Below are 16,111 nucleotides of genomic sequence, written 5' to 3'. Positions count from 1 at the left end.
ATAGCTCCATTACATTTTTTGAATTCTTCCTCCTTCCAGTGTTGCTTTGGCACTGCATTACTTTGAGTCAGAACACTTCGTTTTCCTGAATGGTCACCAACCCAGCCTCCTGAAAGCACCTGTTTCTTGCAGATTCTTGCCCACAAGCTGAAACAGAAAATACTCACTTGATATCCTCACATAGCCCGGATATTGGGTTCAGAGTGCTGGTCACATCAAGCTGCTCCTGTGGGGGACCGACTTCATTTTCACTTTTCACTTTCAAGCATTGGAGAAGGAAATGGCAAGCTGCGGACAGGGACCCAGCCAGACCCCTAGATAGGGGTTTGTGATTCTGTGACCTCATGACCCCTCAAAACTACAATTATCTTTTCACCTGTATCTGCGATGTGAGACAGGCTTGGAGAACTGTGATTATTTGTGGAAATCTTTATGGCTCAGTTGCTAATGATAAAACAACAATTAAAAGTTCGTACCGATCATCTCCAAAGGGACTCCTGAAATGCTTAAGGAAGGTTCTATTCCCTTTGGTCCCCGGAGACAGACAGGGACTCATAAGGAACCAGTAGTAAATACTGAGGTCTGACAAAGGAAGGGAATTTCATGTGTCTGCTTGTATAGTTTGTATCCATGAGAAGTGTTTCTACCAAAAACGAGTTATTTCCTATTCTTGAGACCACTAAACTGTGCCTCCGTTTAGATTATGAGTAGAGAGATGGAGCCAAAGCACCTGAGAGGGGTTTTCAAGAATTTCTCCATCTGTCATTTTACAAAGGTGAAATGTTTATACCTCATTGTCTAAAATGTCATAGAACTTCTCAAAAAGTATCTTGAGGCAAATACCCCCTGTTTATAGTTAGGATTCAATGTCTGATAGAAATTCCCGCATAATTTCCACTGTAGTCTGCAATAGCAGTACACCTTAGTGCCAACTCCCTAGAGAATATTCTCCTAGTTCTTAGTGACCAAAGTCATATTCAGAACCAGAGGTTCCAGCAGGGAACTGTGAGAATTGACCTACTGATACATTTATCATGACAATCAGTATCAATATCCTCTACTTAGAATTTGTCCCCACTCACAGATACTTAAGAAACATGTTTTCTTTTTTGTTCACACCTCCAAACATGTGGGATCTTAGCTCCCTGGCTAGGGAAGGAACCGCAATGCTGCATCGGAAGGTGGGGTCTTAACCACTGGGCTGCTGGGGATGATCCTAAACACATTTTCTTTAATAAGTAATTTATTACCTTGACATACATTTTCCTTTATATTGTAATGATTAATGCTCTTTCTGTGTAAGAAATGATTAAACCTTCAACTCTGAGATCTTAACTCCCCGAGCACGGATTGAACCCAATAATAACCTGCAGTGGAAGCACAGCATCTTAACCACTGGACTACTAGGGAAGTTGCTAATCTCACATTTAAAGAGAAAGGTGTACTCTCCTGGGATACAATGGTCTGTGGGCCTCTTACTAGTTTTCATGTCTTGCGTTAGCGCTTCTCCAGATTATCCTTTCAAGGACTGGGTGAAGAGGAGGAGGTTAGGAAAGAAAGCCAACAGTAGGAGAGGGTGTTTGTGAAGCTAAGTGCAGAGCAGTCGATGTGATCCAAGCGTCCCATTTGCCTAATTTCGTGCCCAGTTTTAGCACAAAAAGTCCTGCTTCTTGGAAACTTCTTCACTCCTGGAAGAAGCAAGGCAATTGGTTGCTTCAGCAGCAGCAGCAACAATTAACAGAGGCAATCTGTGTATCAACAGATTCTGACAGGAGTAACGGTATGTCATTTCTGTGGTTACGTTATAAACGACAATGTGGATTCCTATCTCCCTCTTTCTTTCTGGAATCACTTCCTAAGAGAAAAGCCAGCTTCTCTGATGTAAGGAGGTTTCTGGTTACAATTCCTGAGGCTTCCTCTCAACGGATTATCTGAGCGATTACATTCTGCTTTTCATCACTGAGGAGACACCCATCTTCACACACTCACACAAAGGGCTTTTGAAATTTCCCCGTTTTTCGACTTGCTGAAAACATCTCCGCTTTCCATAGAGGCAGCTCTCAAAATTCTTCTCTTTTGCCTTAAGTTGTTTGAAACACTAACTTAGAACAGGCAGGAAACAGCTCTGCTCCAGAGGAAATCAAAGAGATTTAAAGGCATCAAAAGGCAGAGAAAGGAAGCACAGCTGGACAGAAGGACCAACAGACCCAAAACTGACAGGGGCGGGGGTGAGGGGAGGCAAGTCTCCGTCCCCACGGGCCCCGCCCGTAAGTACCTGCGCTTCCGGCCTCGTCCCACCCTCTCCCCTTTCCTCGCCTATCTTTGGCTGCAGCGAAGCGCACTCACCGTCCTCTGTACCGGATCTTCCTCCCGCGCGTGCGCAGTATCCTGCAGACCCGGAATTGAATTTAAATGAGCGACCGAGTGTTCTGGTGAGTTTTGTTTGTTTAAAACCCGATTCCTAGTCCCACAGCCTGTTGTCCTTCACACGTGGCTTTCGGGGGTCTCTGTGAACGTTCAAACCACCGTTCCCATTTTCCCGTTCCCAGTGTGTGTCCTCGCATCGCCGTCAGAAGTTCTGAAGTCCTTTATCTTAGCTGCCGGGACCTTGGGGTCCACGTCCGCTTCCTGTTAATATCGTTCTAGACTCCACGTCCTTCTCTGGCAGTTCTACCTTCTAACTTGTAGAGACCGCTGCTTAAAGTCCTGCATTGCCCAACCCCTAAGTCCCTGATCCACGAAGAGGTGAAGGAGGCTCTATTCTGTAAGGAGTTTGGTCAGGGTCTCGCCTAAGGTTTGAAGGGGAGGGTCAGCCTAGAACGTGTGGTTTTCACAGGAAGGGCCGCGAGTTCTGAAGAAAAGAAGAAAACGAAAAACACCTCGTTTGATTCTGTGTTCCAGAATCCCTGCTGTGTCAGTGGCCGTAGAGGATTGTATTTTGTACCTGTTGAGATCCTCCCTCTGTGTGGGGCTGTGTTACAGGGAGCTCGATGTGTTTTTCTAAGTATTAAACAGTCTATTTTCAACATTCAGGGGTCACTTCCCAAGACTGATCTTACGTGAGAAGGAAGCCCAGAGGAAGAATAAAGCAGGGAGTCAGAAATGACTCATTCCGAGGTAAGAGGCATAGTCCTTCTGTTTGTTTGTTCTGTCTCTTTCCTGAAATGCTGTTTCTTTGGACTTGATAAGCTTCTTAACTTCTGAACGGGTTTGTTTACACTTACTGATAATCATGACCGCAAGGGACCCATTGCCCTCCTGGCACATCAGAATGACAGAAGACAGAGTATTGCCAGCCAAAGAGTCTCAGTTCAGTGCAGTTCAGTCGCTCAGTCGTGTCCGACTCTTTTCAACCCCATGAATCACAGCACGCCAGGCCTCCCTGTCCATCACCAACTCTCGGAGTTCACTCAGACTCACATCCATCGAGTCAGTGATGCCATGCAGCCATCTCATCCTCTGTCGTCCCCTTCTCCTCCTGCCCCCAATCCCTCCCAGCATCAGAGACTTTTCCAAAGAGTCAACTCTTCGCATGAGGTGGCCAAAGTACTGGAGTTCCAGCTTTACCATCATTCCTTCCAAAGAAATCCCAGGGCTGATCTCCTTCAGAATGGACTGGTTGCAGTCCCTTGCAGTCCAAGGGACTCTCAAGAGTCTTCTCCAATATCACAGTTCAAAAGATCAATTCTTCAGCGTTCAGCCTTCTTCACGGTCCAACTCTCACATTCATACATGACTATAGGAAAAACCAAGGCTTGACTAGATGGACCTTTGTTGGCAAAGTAATGTCTCTGCTTTTGAATATGCAGTCTATGTTGGTCATAACTTTCCTTTCAAGGAGTAAGTGTCTTTTAATTTCCTGGCTGCATTCACCATCTGCAGTGATTTTGGAGCCCCAAAAATAAAGTCTGACACTGTTTCCACTGTTTCCCCATCTATTTCCCATGAAGTGATGGGATCAGATGCCATGATCTTCGTTTTTTGAATGTTGATCTTTAAGCCAACTTTGTCACTCTCCACTTTCACGTTCATCAAGAGGCTTTTGAGTTCCTCTTCACTTTCTGCCATAAGGGTGGTGTCATCTGCATATCTGAGGTGATTAATATTTCTCCCGGCAGTCTTGATTCCAGCTTGTGCTTCTTCCAGTCCGGTGTTTCTCATGATGTACTCTGCATATAAGTTAAATAAACAGGGTGACAATATACAGCCTTGATGAACTCCTTTTCCTATTTGGAACCAGTCTGTTGTTCCCTGTCCAGTTCTAACTGTTGCTTCCTGACCTGCATACAGATTTCTCAAGAGGCAGGTCAGGTGGTCTGGTAGGCCCATCTCTTGAAGAATTTTCCACAGTCTATTGTGATCCACACAGTCAAAGGCTTTGGCATAGTCAATAATGCAGAGATAGATGTTTTTCTGGAACTCTCTCGTTTTCCGTGATCCAGCGGATGTTGGCAATTTGATCTCTGGTTCCTCTGTGATTTCTAAAAGCAGCTTGAACATCAGGAAGTTCACGCCTCACGTATTGCTGAAGCCTAGCTTGGAGAATTTTGAGCATTACTTACTAGCATGTGAGATGAGTGCAATTGTGCAGTAGTTTGAGCATTCTTTGGCATTGCCTTTCTTTGGGATTGGAATGAAAACTGACCTTTTCCAGTCCTGTGGCCACTGCGGAGTTTTCCAAATGTGCTGGCATATTGAGTGCAGCACTTTCACAGCATCATCTTTCAGGATTTGAAATAGCTGGAATTCCATCACCTCCACTAGATTTGTTCATAGTGATGCTTTCTAAAGCCCACTTGACTTCACATTCCAGGATGTCTGGCTCCAGATCAGTGATCACACCATTGTGATTATCTGGGTCGTGAACATCTTTTCTGTACAGTTCTTCTGTGTATTCTTGCCACCTCTTCTTAATATCTTCTGCTTCTGTTAGGTCCATACCATTTCTGTCCTTTATCGAGCCCATCTGTGCATGAAATGTTCCCTTGGTATCTCTAATTTTCTTGAAGGGATCTCTAGTCTTTGCCCTTCTGTTGTTTTCCTCTATTTCTTTGTATTGATCACTGAGGAAGGCTTTCTTATCTCTTCTTGCTATTCTTTGGAACTCTGCATTCAGATGCTTATATCTTTCCTTTTCTCCTTTGCTTTTCGCTTCTCTTCTTTTCACAGCTATTTGTAAGCCCTCCCAGACAGCCATTGTGCTTTTTTGCATTTCTTTTCCATGGGGATGGTCTTCATCCCTGTCTCCTGTACAATGTCACGAACCTCATTCCATAGTTCATCAGACACTCTTATCTATCAGATCTAGTCCCTTAAATCTATTTCTCACTTCCACTGTATAATCATAAGGGATTTGATTTAGGTCATACCTGAATGGTCTAGTGATTTCCCCTACTTTCTTCAATTTAAGTCTGAATTTGGCAATAAGGAGTTCATGGTCTGAGGCACAGTCAGCTCCTGGTCTTGTTTTTGTTGACTGTATAGAGCTGCTCCATCTTTGGCTGCAAAGAATATAATCAATCTGATTTCGATGTTGACCATTAGGTGATGTCCATGTGTAGAGTCTTCTCTTGTGTTGTTGGAAGAGGGTGTTTGTTATGACCAGTGCAGTTTCTTGGCAAAACTCTTATTAGTCTTTTCCCTGCTTCATTCCGTATTCCAAGGCCAAATTTGCCTATTACTCAGATTTTATCTGACTGAATGGTATATGGATCACATTAGGAAGACTTCCCACGGCCTATTGGCATCTGTACCTTGTATTTCAGGGACGGCTGACGTTTCAGGATGTGGCCATAGACTTCACTCAAGAGGAGTGGGAATGCCTGGACCTCGGTCAGCGGAAATTGTACAGGAGCGTGATGTTAGAGAACTACAGGAACCTGGCCTCCTTGGGTGAGGATATCTGCCTTCCAGAATCCCTTATCTACCCACTGCATTTTTGTTCCATCACTTCTAGAATGTCTTCTGAAATTTTCTGCTTCCCACAGTATTTTCAGATCTGTACTCTCTAGGGGATAATACGTTATTTCTGAGTTTAGAAAGAAAGGCTTCATGATGAATCGTTGTGCTGGTGATGTTTTTCTTCCTTGATGTACTCTACATCCTTCATTCTACGTTACTGGTAATTGTGTAAGTTCTGTGGTATTAAATAGTTGCACCCTCTCTTAATCTCACATTGACTCTACTTACCTTTGCCTTAGCGCTACTTGACCAGAATCTCAGGACCTGATTGTTAGGTGTGTGTTAGTATTGTATAGCGGCTTTGAATAAAGTATTTCAGGAAATCGTTTTCTAGAAGAAAAGGCATTCTTGTCTCACCTGAATACATATTGGATTCGATACTGATGAATCTCTAACAACACAAATATTCCTTTCTCTGATCACCAGGGCTTGTCTCTAAGGTGGACCTGGTCACCTTTCTGGAGCTATTGAAGGATCCCAGGAATATAAGGAGAATTGAAACAACAGCCATTTACCCAGGTAGGTATGAATGGTTGGAGATGATGACTCAGATGGTGTTGGGAGATTTGCTTCAATGGAAATGGTTTTCGAAAACGTGGGTTTGTTCTGCTACTGTGATAGAAATGTATCACCTGCCCCATTCTCTCTCTTAAATCATTCATGAATTTATCTCCAGTGATTACTTTTCTCCATCACAGTGTGACCTAAAAGTCTCCTCTTGGCTTCTGACAAACTGCATTTATTCATTGCTCTTCGATTTCTTGGGGGCCCTAGGAAAATTCTGCCCGTTTCTGAGTAACTGTATGACAGTCCTTTTAAAGTTTCCTTCTACCTCTAGACAGAAATGTGTGAGTGAAATGGTAGAAAAACTGCCGAATTTCCTGGAATACTAGGGACAGGATTTTATTCTCTGATTTATAATTTCCTATCCACTAGGAGCGACACATAGGACCTTCTAAATAAATTTCAAATTCAAGTAATTTTTCACTGCAGAAAGCAAAACCTGGTGAAAATGAAACAGTGCACATCTGAGGTTGACTTGAAAGTTTCTCATTACCTTATATGATCTCATATGAAATATCTTTTTGTGTATTTGCCCCAATTCTAACATGCTAAAATACTTTATTGTGTTTTATTACCTGATAGAATTTTAAAATAAATGGACATAAAATCTTAGCACATTTTCCACTACATTATTAATGGTTGATTCAAACTATGACAGTTTTTAGATTATATGAAGAAATCTTTATTAAAAGTTCTAGTTGGAATATAGCTGTTTTCCAATTTTGTTCTCCTATACAGCAAAGATAATTATTTATACGTATCGGTCAGTTCAGTTCCGTCGTTCCATTGAATCTGAGTCTGCGATCCATGGTATGCAGCAGGCCAGGCTTCCCTGCCAATCACTTAACTCCCAGAGCCTGCTGAAACTCATATCCATCGAGTCAGTGATGCCATGCAACCATCTCCCATCTCACCCTCTGTCGTCCCCTTCTCCTCTCATCTTCAATCTTTCCCGGCATAAGGGTCTTTTTCAGTGGGTCAGTTCTTCACATCAGGTGGCCAAAGTATTAGAACATCAGCTTCACCATGTCCTTCCAAAGAATATTGAGGACTGATTTCCATTAGGATGGAGTGGTGTGATCTTCTTGCAGTACAAGGCACTCTCAAGAGTCTTCTCCAATACCACAGTTCAAAAGCATGAATTCTTCAACACTCAGCTTTCTTCATGGTCCAACTCTCACATCCATACATGACTACTGGAAACAATATAACTTTGACTAGATGGACCTTTGTCAGCAAAGTAATGTTTCTGCTTTTTAATATGCTGCCTAGGTCGGTCATAGCTTTTCTTCCAAGGAGCAAGCGTCTTTTACTTTCATGACGGTAGTCACCATCTGCAGTGATTTTGGAACCCCCAGAAAATACAGTTTCACACTGTTTCCACTCTTTCTCCCACTGTTTGCCATGAAATGATCTGACCGGTGCCATGATCTTTGTTTTTTGAAGGTTGAGTTTGAAGCCAGCTTTTTCAGGCTCTTCTTTCAGTTTCATCAAGAGACTCCTCAGTTCCTCTTCGCTTTCTGCCCTAAGGGTGGTGTCATCTTTATATCTGAGATTATGGATATTTCTCCCTGAAATCATGATTCCAATTTGTGCTTCATCTTTCCCAGTATGTCACATTATGTACTGTGCATATAAGTTAAATAAGCAGGGTGACAGTATACAGCCTTGGCATACTCCTTTCCCAATTTGGAATCAGTCCGTTGTCACATGTCCAGTTCTCCCTGCTGCCTGTTGACATGCATACAGATTTCTCAGGAGGCAGGTAAGGTAGTCTGGTGTTCCCATCTCTTTAAGAATTTTCCACAGTTTCTTGTTGTCCACACAATCAAAGGCTGTGATATTGTCAATAAAGCAGATGTTGTCGTTTCTCCAGAACTCTCTCACTTTTTATATGATCCAAAGGATGTTGGCAATTTGATCTCTGATTCCTCTGCCGTTTCTAAATCCAGCTTGAACATCTGGAAGCTCTCAGTTCACGTGCTGTTAAAGCCTCGCTTGGAGAATTAGGAGCCTTTGCTATTGTTGGAAATGAGGGAAATTGTGTAGTAGTTTGAGCGTTCTTTGGCATTGCCTTTCTTTGTGATTGGAATGAAAACTGACCTTTTCCCGTCCTGAGGCCACTGCTGAGTTTTCCAAATTTGCTGGCTTATCGAGTGCAGAACTTTAGCATTATCATCTTTTAGGACTTGAAATAGGTCAGCTGGAGTTCCATCACCTACACTAGGTTTGTGGGTCCTCATGCCTTCTAAGGCCGACTTTACTTTGGATGCCAGGATGTCTCTTACTAGGTGAGTGACCACACCATCGTGGTTATCTCGGTCATTAAGATCTTTTTCGTATAGTTCTTCCATATATTCTTGCCTACTTCTCTTAATATCTTCTTCTTCTTTTAGGTCCATCCTGTTTCTGTCCTTTATTGTTGCCATCTTTGCATGAAATATTCCCGGTACCTCTAATTTTCTTAAAGAGATCTTTAGTCTTTACTGTCCTATTGATTTCCTTCCCATTTAGGTCTCCACAGAGCAATGAGTAGAGTTCCCTTTTTCAATCATAGTTTTAAAGTCTCTCTTCTTATTTAATTTCTTAAAACTAGTACTTTATTAAGTTTATCTTATTTGTATTCAGCTTCCTCGGACACTGTCTTATGTGTCCTCAGTTTCTGACTAGTTCTCTGTCACTATCATTTATGATTCTTAGATTGAAACAGCTAATAACACATTCTCAGAAACATGTGTGGCAAGAAGTGGATTTAAGAATTACTAGACACCTAGGATTTGTGCAAGTATTTGGTGTCTCCACTTAAGATGACTAAAATCAAGAAGTAATCATTAGATTGCCTATCACTCAGTGGTCCTTGGAGGGTTTTATGTTGTTTCTTGCCCTGTAACATATTTCTTTGCCATCTCATATTGTCCTGCGTTCTGTATGTGGTCTTTGTTTTGAAGGGTGCAGCCAACTAGTTAATCTTCCTTCTGGTATCTGCACCTTAGTGGGTGAGGTTGGTCCAGAGGTTTGTGCCCTTATCCTCTCTTGATCTGTGCTCTGATTGCTGTGAACTGTGACCAGAGCCTGCCCTGGATATTCAGGGCTGTTTCCCCCTTATTCTGTGGTTGTTACTGCCTTGTCTCTGGTGGTGCCTGCTCCCTGTGTGGTGGAATACAGCCCCCAGATCTGAGTCTTTGCTGTGATTCTGATCTGTGGTGCGAGGCAGGTGGGATTGGAGCACACCCACTGGGAGAGAAGACACTAAGTATTACTCCTGTAGGAATGTTCACCTCAGGGTGTGCTCTGGTGCCCCCTCTCATGCGTTCTGCAAGCTCTCCTTATGTAGTGTTGGAACTGCTCTTGGCCCCACCTTAACCATGGGCATGATGGCACACGGTCCTGGTGTCTCTCAGCTGTTGTTTTCACAAGGTCACCAGCATGGATTCAGTGAAGTCAGGTTCTGGGATTGCATTCAGCGTGGAGCTGGACCCGCTGTGGTGCTACGGAGCAGCTCTGGCTCTGTCCTCGCCCAGCCCCCTTGAGTAGGAGCCCACAAAGTCTACAGCTACTAAAGCTATACCTGCCAGGAATGAGAGAGCCCTTGGTTGTTGGTTCAGATGCTCTGTAGGGGCTGAGGTTACAAAGCTGGTCATGGGTGTAAGACCATGGCTTGTGTTGCTGCAAGGAGAGTTTTCAGCTTTTCTTCTTTATTGCTGGTGTTCGCCTGTGCTTTCTGCTCCATCTGTGCTTGTGGCCAACTCACAGGTGTCTTCTCCTGAGGCTGCCCCAGAGCTCAGGATTCTGCTGATTATGGAGGAGGTCGATGGGGGAGGCCATGGCTGGGGCTCAAAAGACCCCAGGCTGGGTAGAGTTCTTCATAGTCCTTGGCTAGCAGGGGCAGGCACAAGGGACAAGGGATGCAGTGGGCTCATTCCCTGGGCATCACTCAACAATGACACTCTCTCTATGGTGGTTCAGGCTTCCTCCAGAAGCATCCCTTTAGAGACCTCCTCCCTCACTCCCGTCCCCTCAGGATGTATCCTCACAGCGAACCGAAGTCCTCTGCCTGGGTCTGCTCTCCAAATCCCACATTTCGGCACCCAGCCCTTGTCTGCATTGCTGGACATGCCGCTAAGGCTGGGTGGGCAGGGCTGGGGTCAGCACCCTGTGTGCAGGTCTCACTGTGTCCTGCTGCCACACACTGTTTGCCATGTTCTCTTCCCACAGAGAATGAGGCTCTCCTTCTGTCCAAACTGAGCTCCCCCAATGAGGGGCTTCCTCGGATATGGGGACCTCTCCTCACTTTCATCTCCCTGCAGAGTTGCAGGCCCCAACCCACGTCCTCTCCTCTTCTTTTTCCTTCTTTCTTTTGTCCTACCCTGCAGAGCAGGAAGCTTTCTTGTCCTTTCAGATTTCCAAGGGCCTCTGCTAGTGTTCAGCTGGGCTCTGTGAGAATTGTTCCATTTCTCATTCATTTGTGGAGAGAGAGATGAGCTCCACATCTGCCTAAGCCTCTGGCATCTTGATCCTTCCATCTCTATTTTATTTTTAAACTAGCTATGGTCATCAGTTTTCTTTAAATCTTTAAAGATATTCACTGAGAATAGCAGATAAAATTACTTGTTATTTGGTATCTTTCAGCTGTGTCTCCACAAGACACCCAGGATTTGTTGCCAAAGAATCCAGCATTAGAAGATGTATTCCCAAAAGCAAACCTAGGAATATATCAAACATTTCACCTCAGAAACTTAAATTTAATGAAAGATTGGGAATATACCAGGGTATATGAAAGACAGAGAGGATGTTTATATGGACATAAAGAAATGGAGACACTTACAAATAATGCTAAGAGTACTGCAAAAAGAAATGAGCAGCCTGAGTCAAATTGGGAAAAACAGCAACTTCAATCTTCACTATCTGCCGAGAAGTGTAAGTGTTTAAGAAAAGATGTCCATCCTTTTTTGAAACATACATGTTCTCTAAAAGAAAACGTGGAAAATCTGGAAGGTAATCTAGTCTCTACTGCAAATACTCATTCAGACAATTGTGAATGTAGGCTTCGACTAAACATACATTCAAGGATGTCTGAACACCTACAATTTAACAATGAGTGTGAAAATTCAAAATCTAAGCAATTTCAGGGATCCGTGAGCAGGGTGTCATTGTTCTTCCCCCAACAGATATCTTCTATCCAGTCCAAGATATATAATGTTGATGATAATGGAAGAGATGCAATCCAACCATCATTCTTCAATACATATTGTGATATGGTTAATACACAACAACTTTCCAGGTATAATAAAATGAGTCAGACCTTAAGTAAGAGCCCCAGCTCCAATAATTACAAGAGTATTTATGGCGGACTGAGAAGATATTCAGGCAATGAAACTAGGTATACAGTTGAAGGAGACTCAAACCTTAAGAAACATCAGGGACCCGAATCTTTAAACAAGGATTCTAAAATTAATAAATGTAGAAATACCTTTGATCATATGTCAGGTTTTTCTCTAGATAAGAGTACTTGTACTGGAGACAGGACTTGTAGTGAATATGGTAAGGTTTCTAATCACTGTTCAGAACTTACTCAACAGGACACTGTTCAGAATCCACAGAAAGAAAACAAGTGTAAGGTATGTGAGAAAGTGTTTAGTAAGTCATCCAATCTTAGTAGACATAGGAGAATTCATACAGGAAGGAAACCCTTCAAATGTACAGAATGTAGCAGAGCATTTAACTGTCACTCACTTCTTACTCAACATCAGCGAATTCATGCTGGAAAGAAACCTTATATATGTAAAGAATGTAACAAAGCCTTTCATTGTTCCTCATTTCTTACTGAACATCAGCAAATTCACACTGGAGAGAAACCGTATAAATGTACAGTATGTGGCAAAGCCTTTACTTACAACTCAGACCTTATTGAACATCAGCGAATTCATACTGGAGAGAAACCTTATAAATGTACAGAATGTAGCAAAGCCTTTACTTACAACTCACTTCTTATTCAACATCGGCGAACTCATACAGGAGAGAAACCTTATAAATGTACAGAATGTAGCAAAGCCTTTACTTACAATTCAGACCGTATTGAACATCAGCGAATTCATACTGGAGAGAAACCTTATATATGTAAAGAATGTAACAAAGCCTTTCGTCGCTCCTCATTTCTTACTCAACATCAGCGAATTCACACTGGACAGAAACCTTATAAATGTACAGAATGTGGCAAAGCCTTTACTTACAAGTCACTTCTTATTAAACATCGGAGAATTCATACTGGAGAGAAACCTTATAAATGTACAGAATGTAGCAAAGCCTTTACTTACAACTCAAGCCTTATTCAACATCAGCGAATTCATGCTGGAGAGAAACCTTATAAATGTACAGAATGTAGCAAAGCCTTTATTTGCAACTCAGACCTTATTGAACATCAGCGAATTCATACTGGAGAGAAACCTTATATATGTAAAGTATGTAACAAAGCCTTTCGTCGCTCCTCATTTCTTACTCGACATCAGCGAATTCACGCTGGAGAGAAACCTTATAAATGTACAGTATGTGGCAAAGCCTTTACTTACAACTCAAATCTTATTCAACATCAGCAAATTCATACTGGAGAGAAACCTTATAAATGTACAGAATGTAGCAAAGCCTTTATCTGTTACTCAGATCTAACCTATCATAAGCGAATCCATACTGGAGAGAAGCCTTATACATGTAAAGAATGTAACAAAGCCTTTCATCATTGCTCAGTTCTTACTAGACATCATCGAATCCATACTGGGGAGAAACCATACAAATGTAAAGAATGTGGCAGAGCCTTTATTAGGAGTTCAGCCCTTACTCAACATCACCGAATTCATACCGGGGATAGACGTTATAAATGTACAGAATGTGGCAAGACCTTTATTACGCGTTATAACCTTACTGAACATCGGCGCGTGCATACTGGAGAGAGACCATATACATGTACTGAATGTGGCAAAGCCTTTGGTTACAGGTCAGCTCTTACTCTACATCGGCGAATGCATACTGGAGAGAGACCTTATGAATGTACCGAATGTGGCAAAGCCTTTAGTCAGAGTGCTCATCTCAGTAAACATCAGAGAACACACACTGGAGAGAAACTAGTAACGGAACATGTGATGGAAGAGGTTTGCGCTAAACATGCATCAGAAAACACAAGAGTTTATACAAAAAAAACAATGGAAATGATGTAACCAATATGTAGAAAAGTATTTAATCAAAAGTTAAATGGAAATAAATATCAGAGATTGCATAATAGAAGGCATTTCACTAATCTTGTTTTCAGAAGTTTCTCTGAAGTACAATGACTGTAGGGAGTACTGCATAGTTAAAGCACATAGAAAATGGACGTATTAGCATGAATCATGAGATGAAGGTTGATAGTTAGAAAGTTACGATTCTTAACACTGTATGTATGAAAGCGAAAGTAAAGTCGCTCAGTCGTGTCCAACTTTGCAACCCCATAGACTGTAGCCTACCAGGCTCCTGTGTCTATGGGATTTTCCAGGCAATAGTACTGGAGTGGATTGCTATTTGTATGCTCGTTTATAATGACATGATTTGAGATTCTTTGACGTGAATGTAATAGAACACTCAATCCATATTAAGCTTTCTACTGTGTTTGGAAAGGTAGATTTTTTATGGTTTATTAAAGATTAGCTTTTTATATTGTGTTGCAACACAATTTCTATCTATCCTCCTTTAGAAGATGAAGGATACCATAATGTAAAATGGACAATGACCATCTAAATGGAGGTGTTTGGCATTGATGTGAAATATCTGGAAGTTGCCATGATGTAAGTGATCATTTAATCTTTCCATGTATTAAAGTAAGATAGAAGTTGGTTCAAAAGTTTCAATAGTAATATCCTTGATTTGTAATAAAAACACAATGAGAGTTCACTGCAATGTTGATGTATCTTTATAATATCAACACACAAGTCATGATTATTACTTGACAATGTTGAAATGAAGACAGCTTCTGTGATAACCCAGAAACGTATTAGAAAGTCTTCCTGGAAGAGGCGTGGAATTAGTGTATACCATGCTTCCTAAGTGCTTCCTAGGCTTTGTCAGGTAAGCTGTAAAAGTCACAAATCACATATCCTTATATCAAAAAATGAATATTGTTGACAATTTCCGTAAACTGGTCCATGCTGTTGCTGCCTCAGCATCTGTCTGGGCAGCAGGCAGCCTGCGGTTTCTTGAACTCACAAAAGCCAGTCCTGTGAGCACCTGGTCTAGATGACCAGCTTCCTTGAGATCAACAGTCTTGCTGAACCCCAGGGTCTACTTTACAAGCCCCCCTTCAATGACACCCTCACAGTGCTCACCGGATTTGTTGTTTTGGCTTGAGTGGATTAATTCACACTCACCCTATGGAGCCCAGAACACCTCACCCAGCATAACTTCTGCAGGCTAAACTGCAAGAACTGGTGTTTTCTCTGCCTGATTCTAGCTTTGACCTCTCTCAGAAATTCCTGCCCGAAATCCTCCCCTACAGAGAGGTCTTAGGTGTGATGAGTGTGAGGCTTTGAGCTCAGGACTCCTGAACGTTGGTTTGGGAGAAGAAACATCAGGAAAAAATGGGATTTGCTGATGACTCCATTAACGGCCACACTGTAGACCTGCAGATCGATAACTTCTTGGAGTGGGGACCTGACCACCAGGGATTTGTATTCATTGAAATGGTTCAGAAAGAATCTTTAGCCAAGTGGTTTCCCTCTGGTTTCCCACCAGGATCACATGACCAGTGTCAGGAATTGACCTCACTGATGCCCTCCCAACAGAGTTCTATGTTGGTCCTGTGGGAGCATCACTGCGGTGTCTAGGAAGTGCTCCAGGGGATTCTAAGCAGAGGCCTGGGTTAAGGAAGTGCCTCGTGATTCATCTGTGAGAGCTGAGCCCTGGCTTCTTCCACAGAGAGGCAACAGGGTTGGTCTGTCTGGATTGGACAGGGAAACTCAGCTCACATCATCTGTGAGAGCAGAGTGTTAGGAGCTCTCTATGGGGAGAGAACAATCAAGAAATAAGTTCACAGGCTGGTCTCCAGGTAGGAATTGATTGTTCCCAAATCTCTCCTGAGACAGAGGACAGGAGAGGTCAGTCTTCTCAGCTTTTCAAGGCCCTTCTGTCTGTAAGAGCATTGGTTGCAGGTTAAAGAGCTGTTTTGACGTCCTCAGCGGTATTTTCTCAAACCACAGAAGTGCGTTTGCAGCGTAACATCCCCAGAGAAGACAGAGCAGGAGGAAGAAGAGGAGGAAATGGCAACTTCTCAGGTAAATATCCTGTCCTGGGTCTGGGGCTGCATCTGCTTTCCCTCCTGAAATGCCCAAATGAGAATCTGCAAGCCTTTGGCTTTCTGCTCCTAGTTTTTCTTCCCAGGCATCTCATCATCTTATTTTTTCCCATTTCTTATTATAAAAGTGAAGACCAGCCCTTTAGACTATTTCCTTGTGTCCCAGAGCCTTTGCTCCATTGTCTGCATCCTCACTTTCTATGGAGCATGATGAATTCTCAACGTGAATCAGCGACTTTCAACTGTTGAAACTATTTTTTTGTGACAGATCAG

The 16,111-nt window shown here is 42.6% G+C and overlaps 1 protein-coding gene across 1 annotated transcript; it reads left to right on the top strand.

Moving 5' to 3' along the window:
• The first annotated feature begins 11,043 nt into the window (after positions 1-11,043).
• LOC129632146 (zinc finger protein 345-like) lies at positions 11,044-14,448 on the top strand. The gene has a single exon (XM_055553599.1). It carries the CDS (start codon positions 11,271-11,273, stop codon positions 13,731-13,733), a length of 2,463 nt encoding a protein of 820 aa, XP_055409574.1. The 5' UTR covers positions 11,044-11,270; the 3' UTR covers positions 13,734-14,448.
• The last annotated feature ends 1,663 nt before the right edge of the window (positions 14,449-16,111 follow it).

Source organism: Bubalus kerabau, chromosome 17, assembly GCF_029407905.1.
Source record: "Bubalus kerabau isolate K-KA32 ecotype Philippines breed swamp buffalo chromosome 17, PCC_UOA_SB_1v2, whole genome shotgun sequence".
NCBI classification, from domain to species: Eukaryota; Metazoa; Chordata; class Mammalia; order Artiodactyla; family Bovidae; genus Bubalus; species Bubalus kerabau.
The sequence above is the reverse complement of the archived record's forward strand: the minus strand, read 5'-3'. Positions and strand labels throughout refer to the sequence as shown.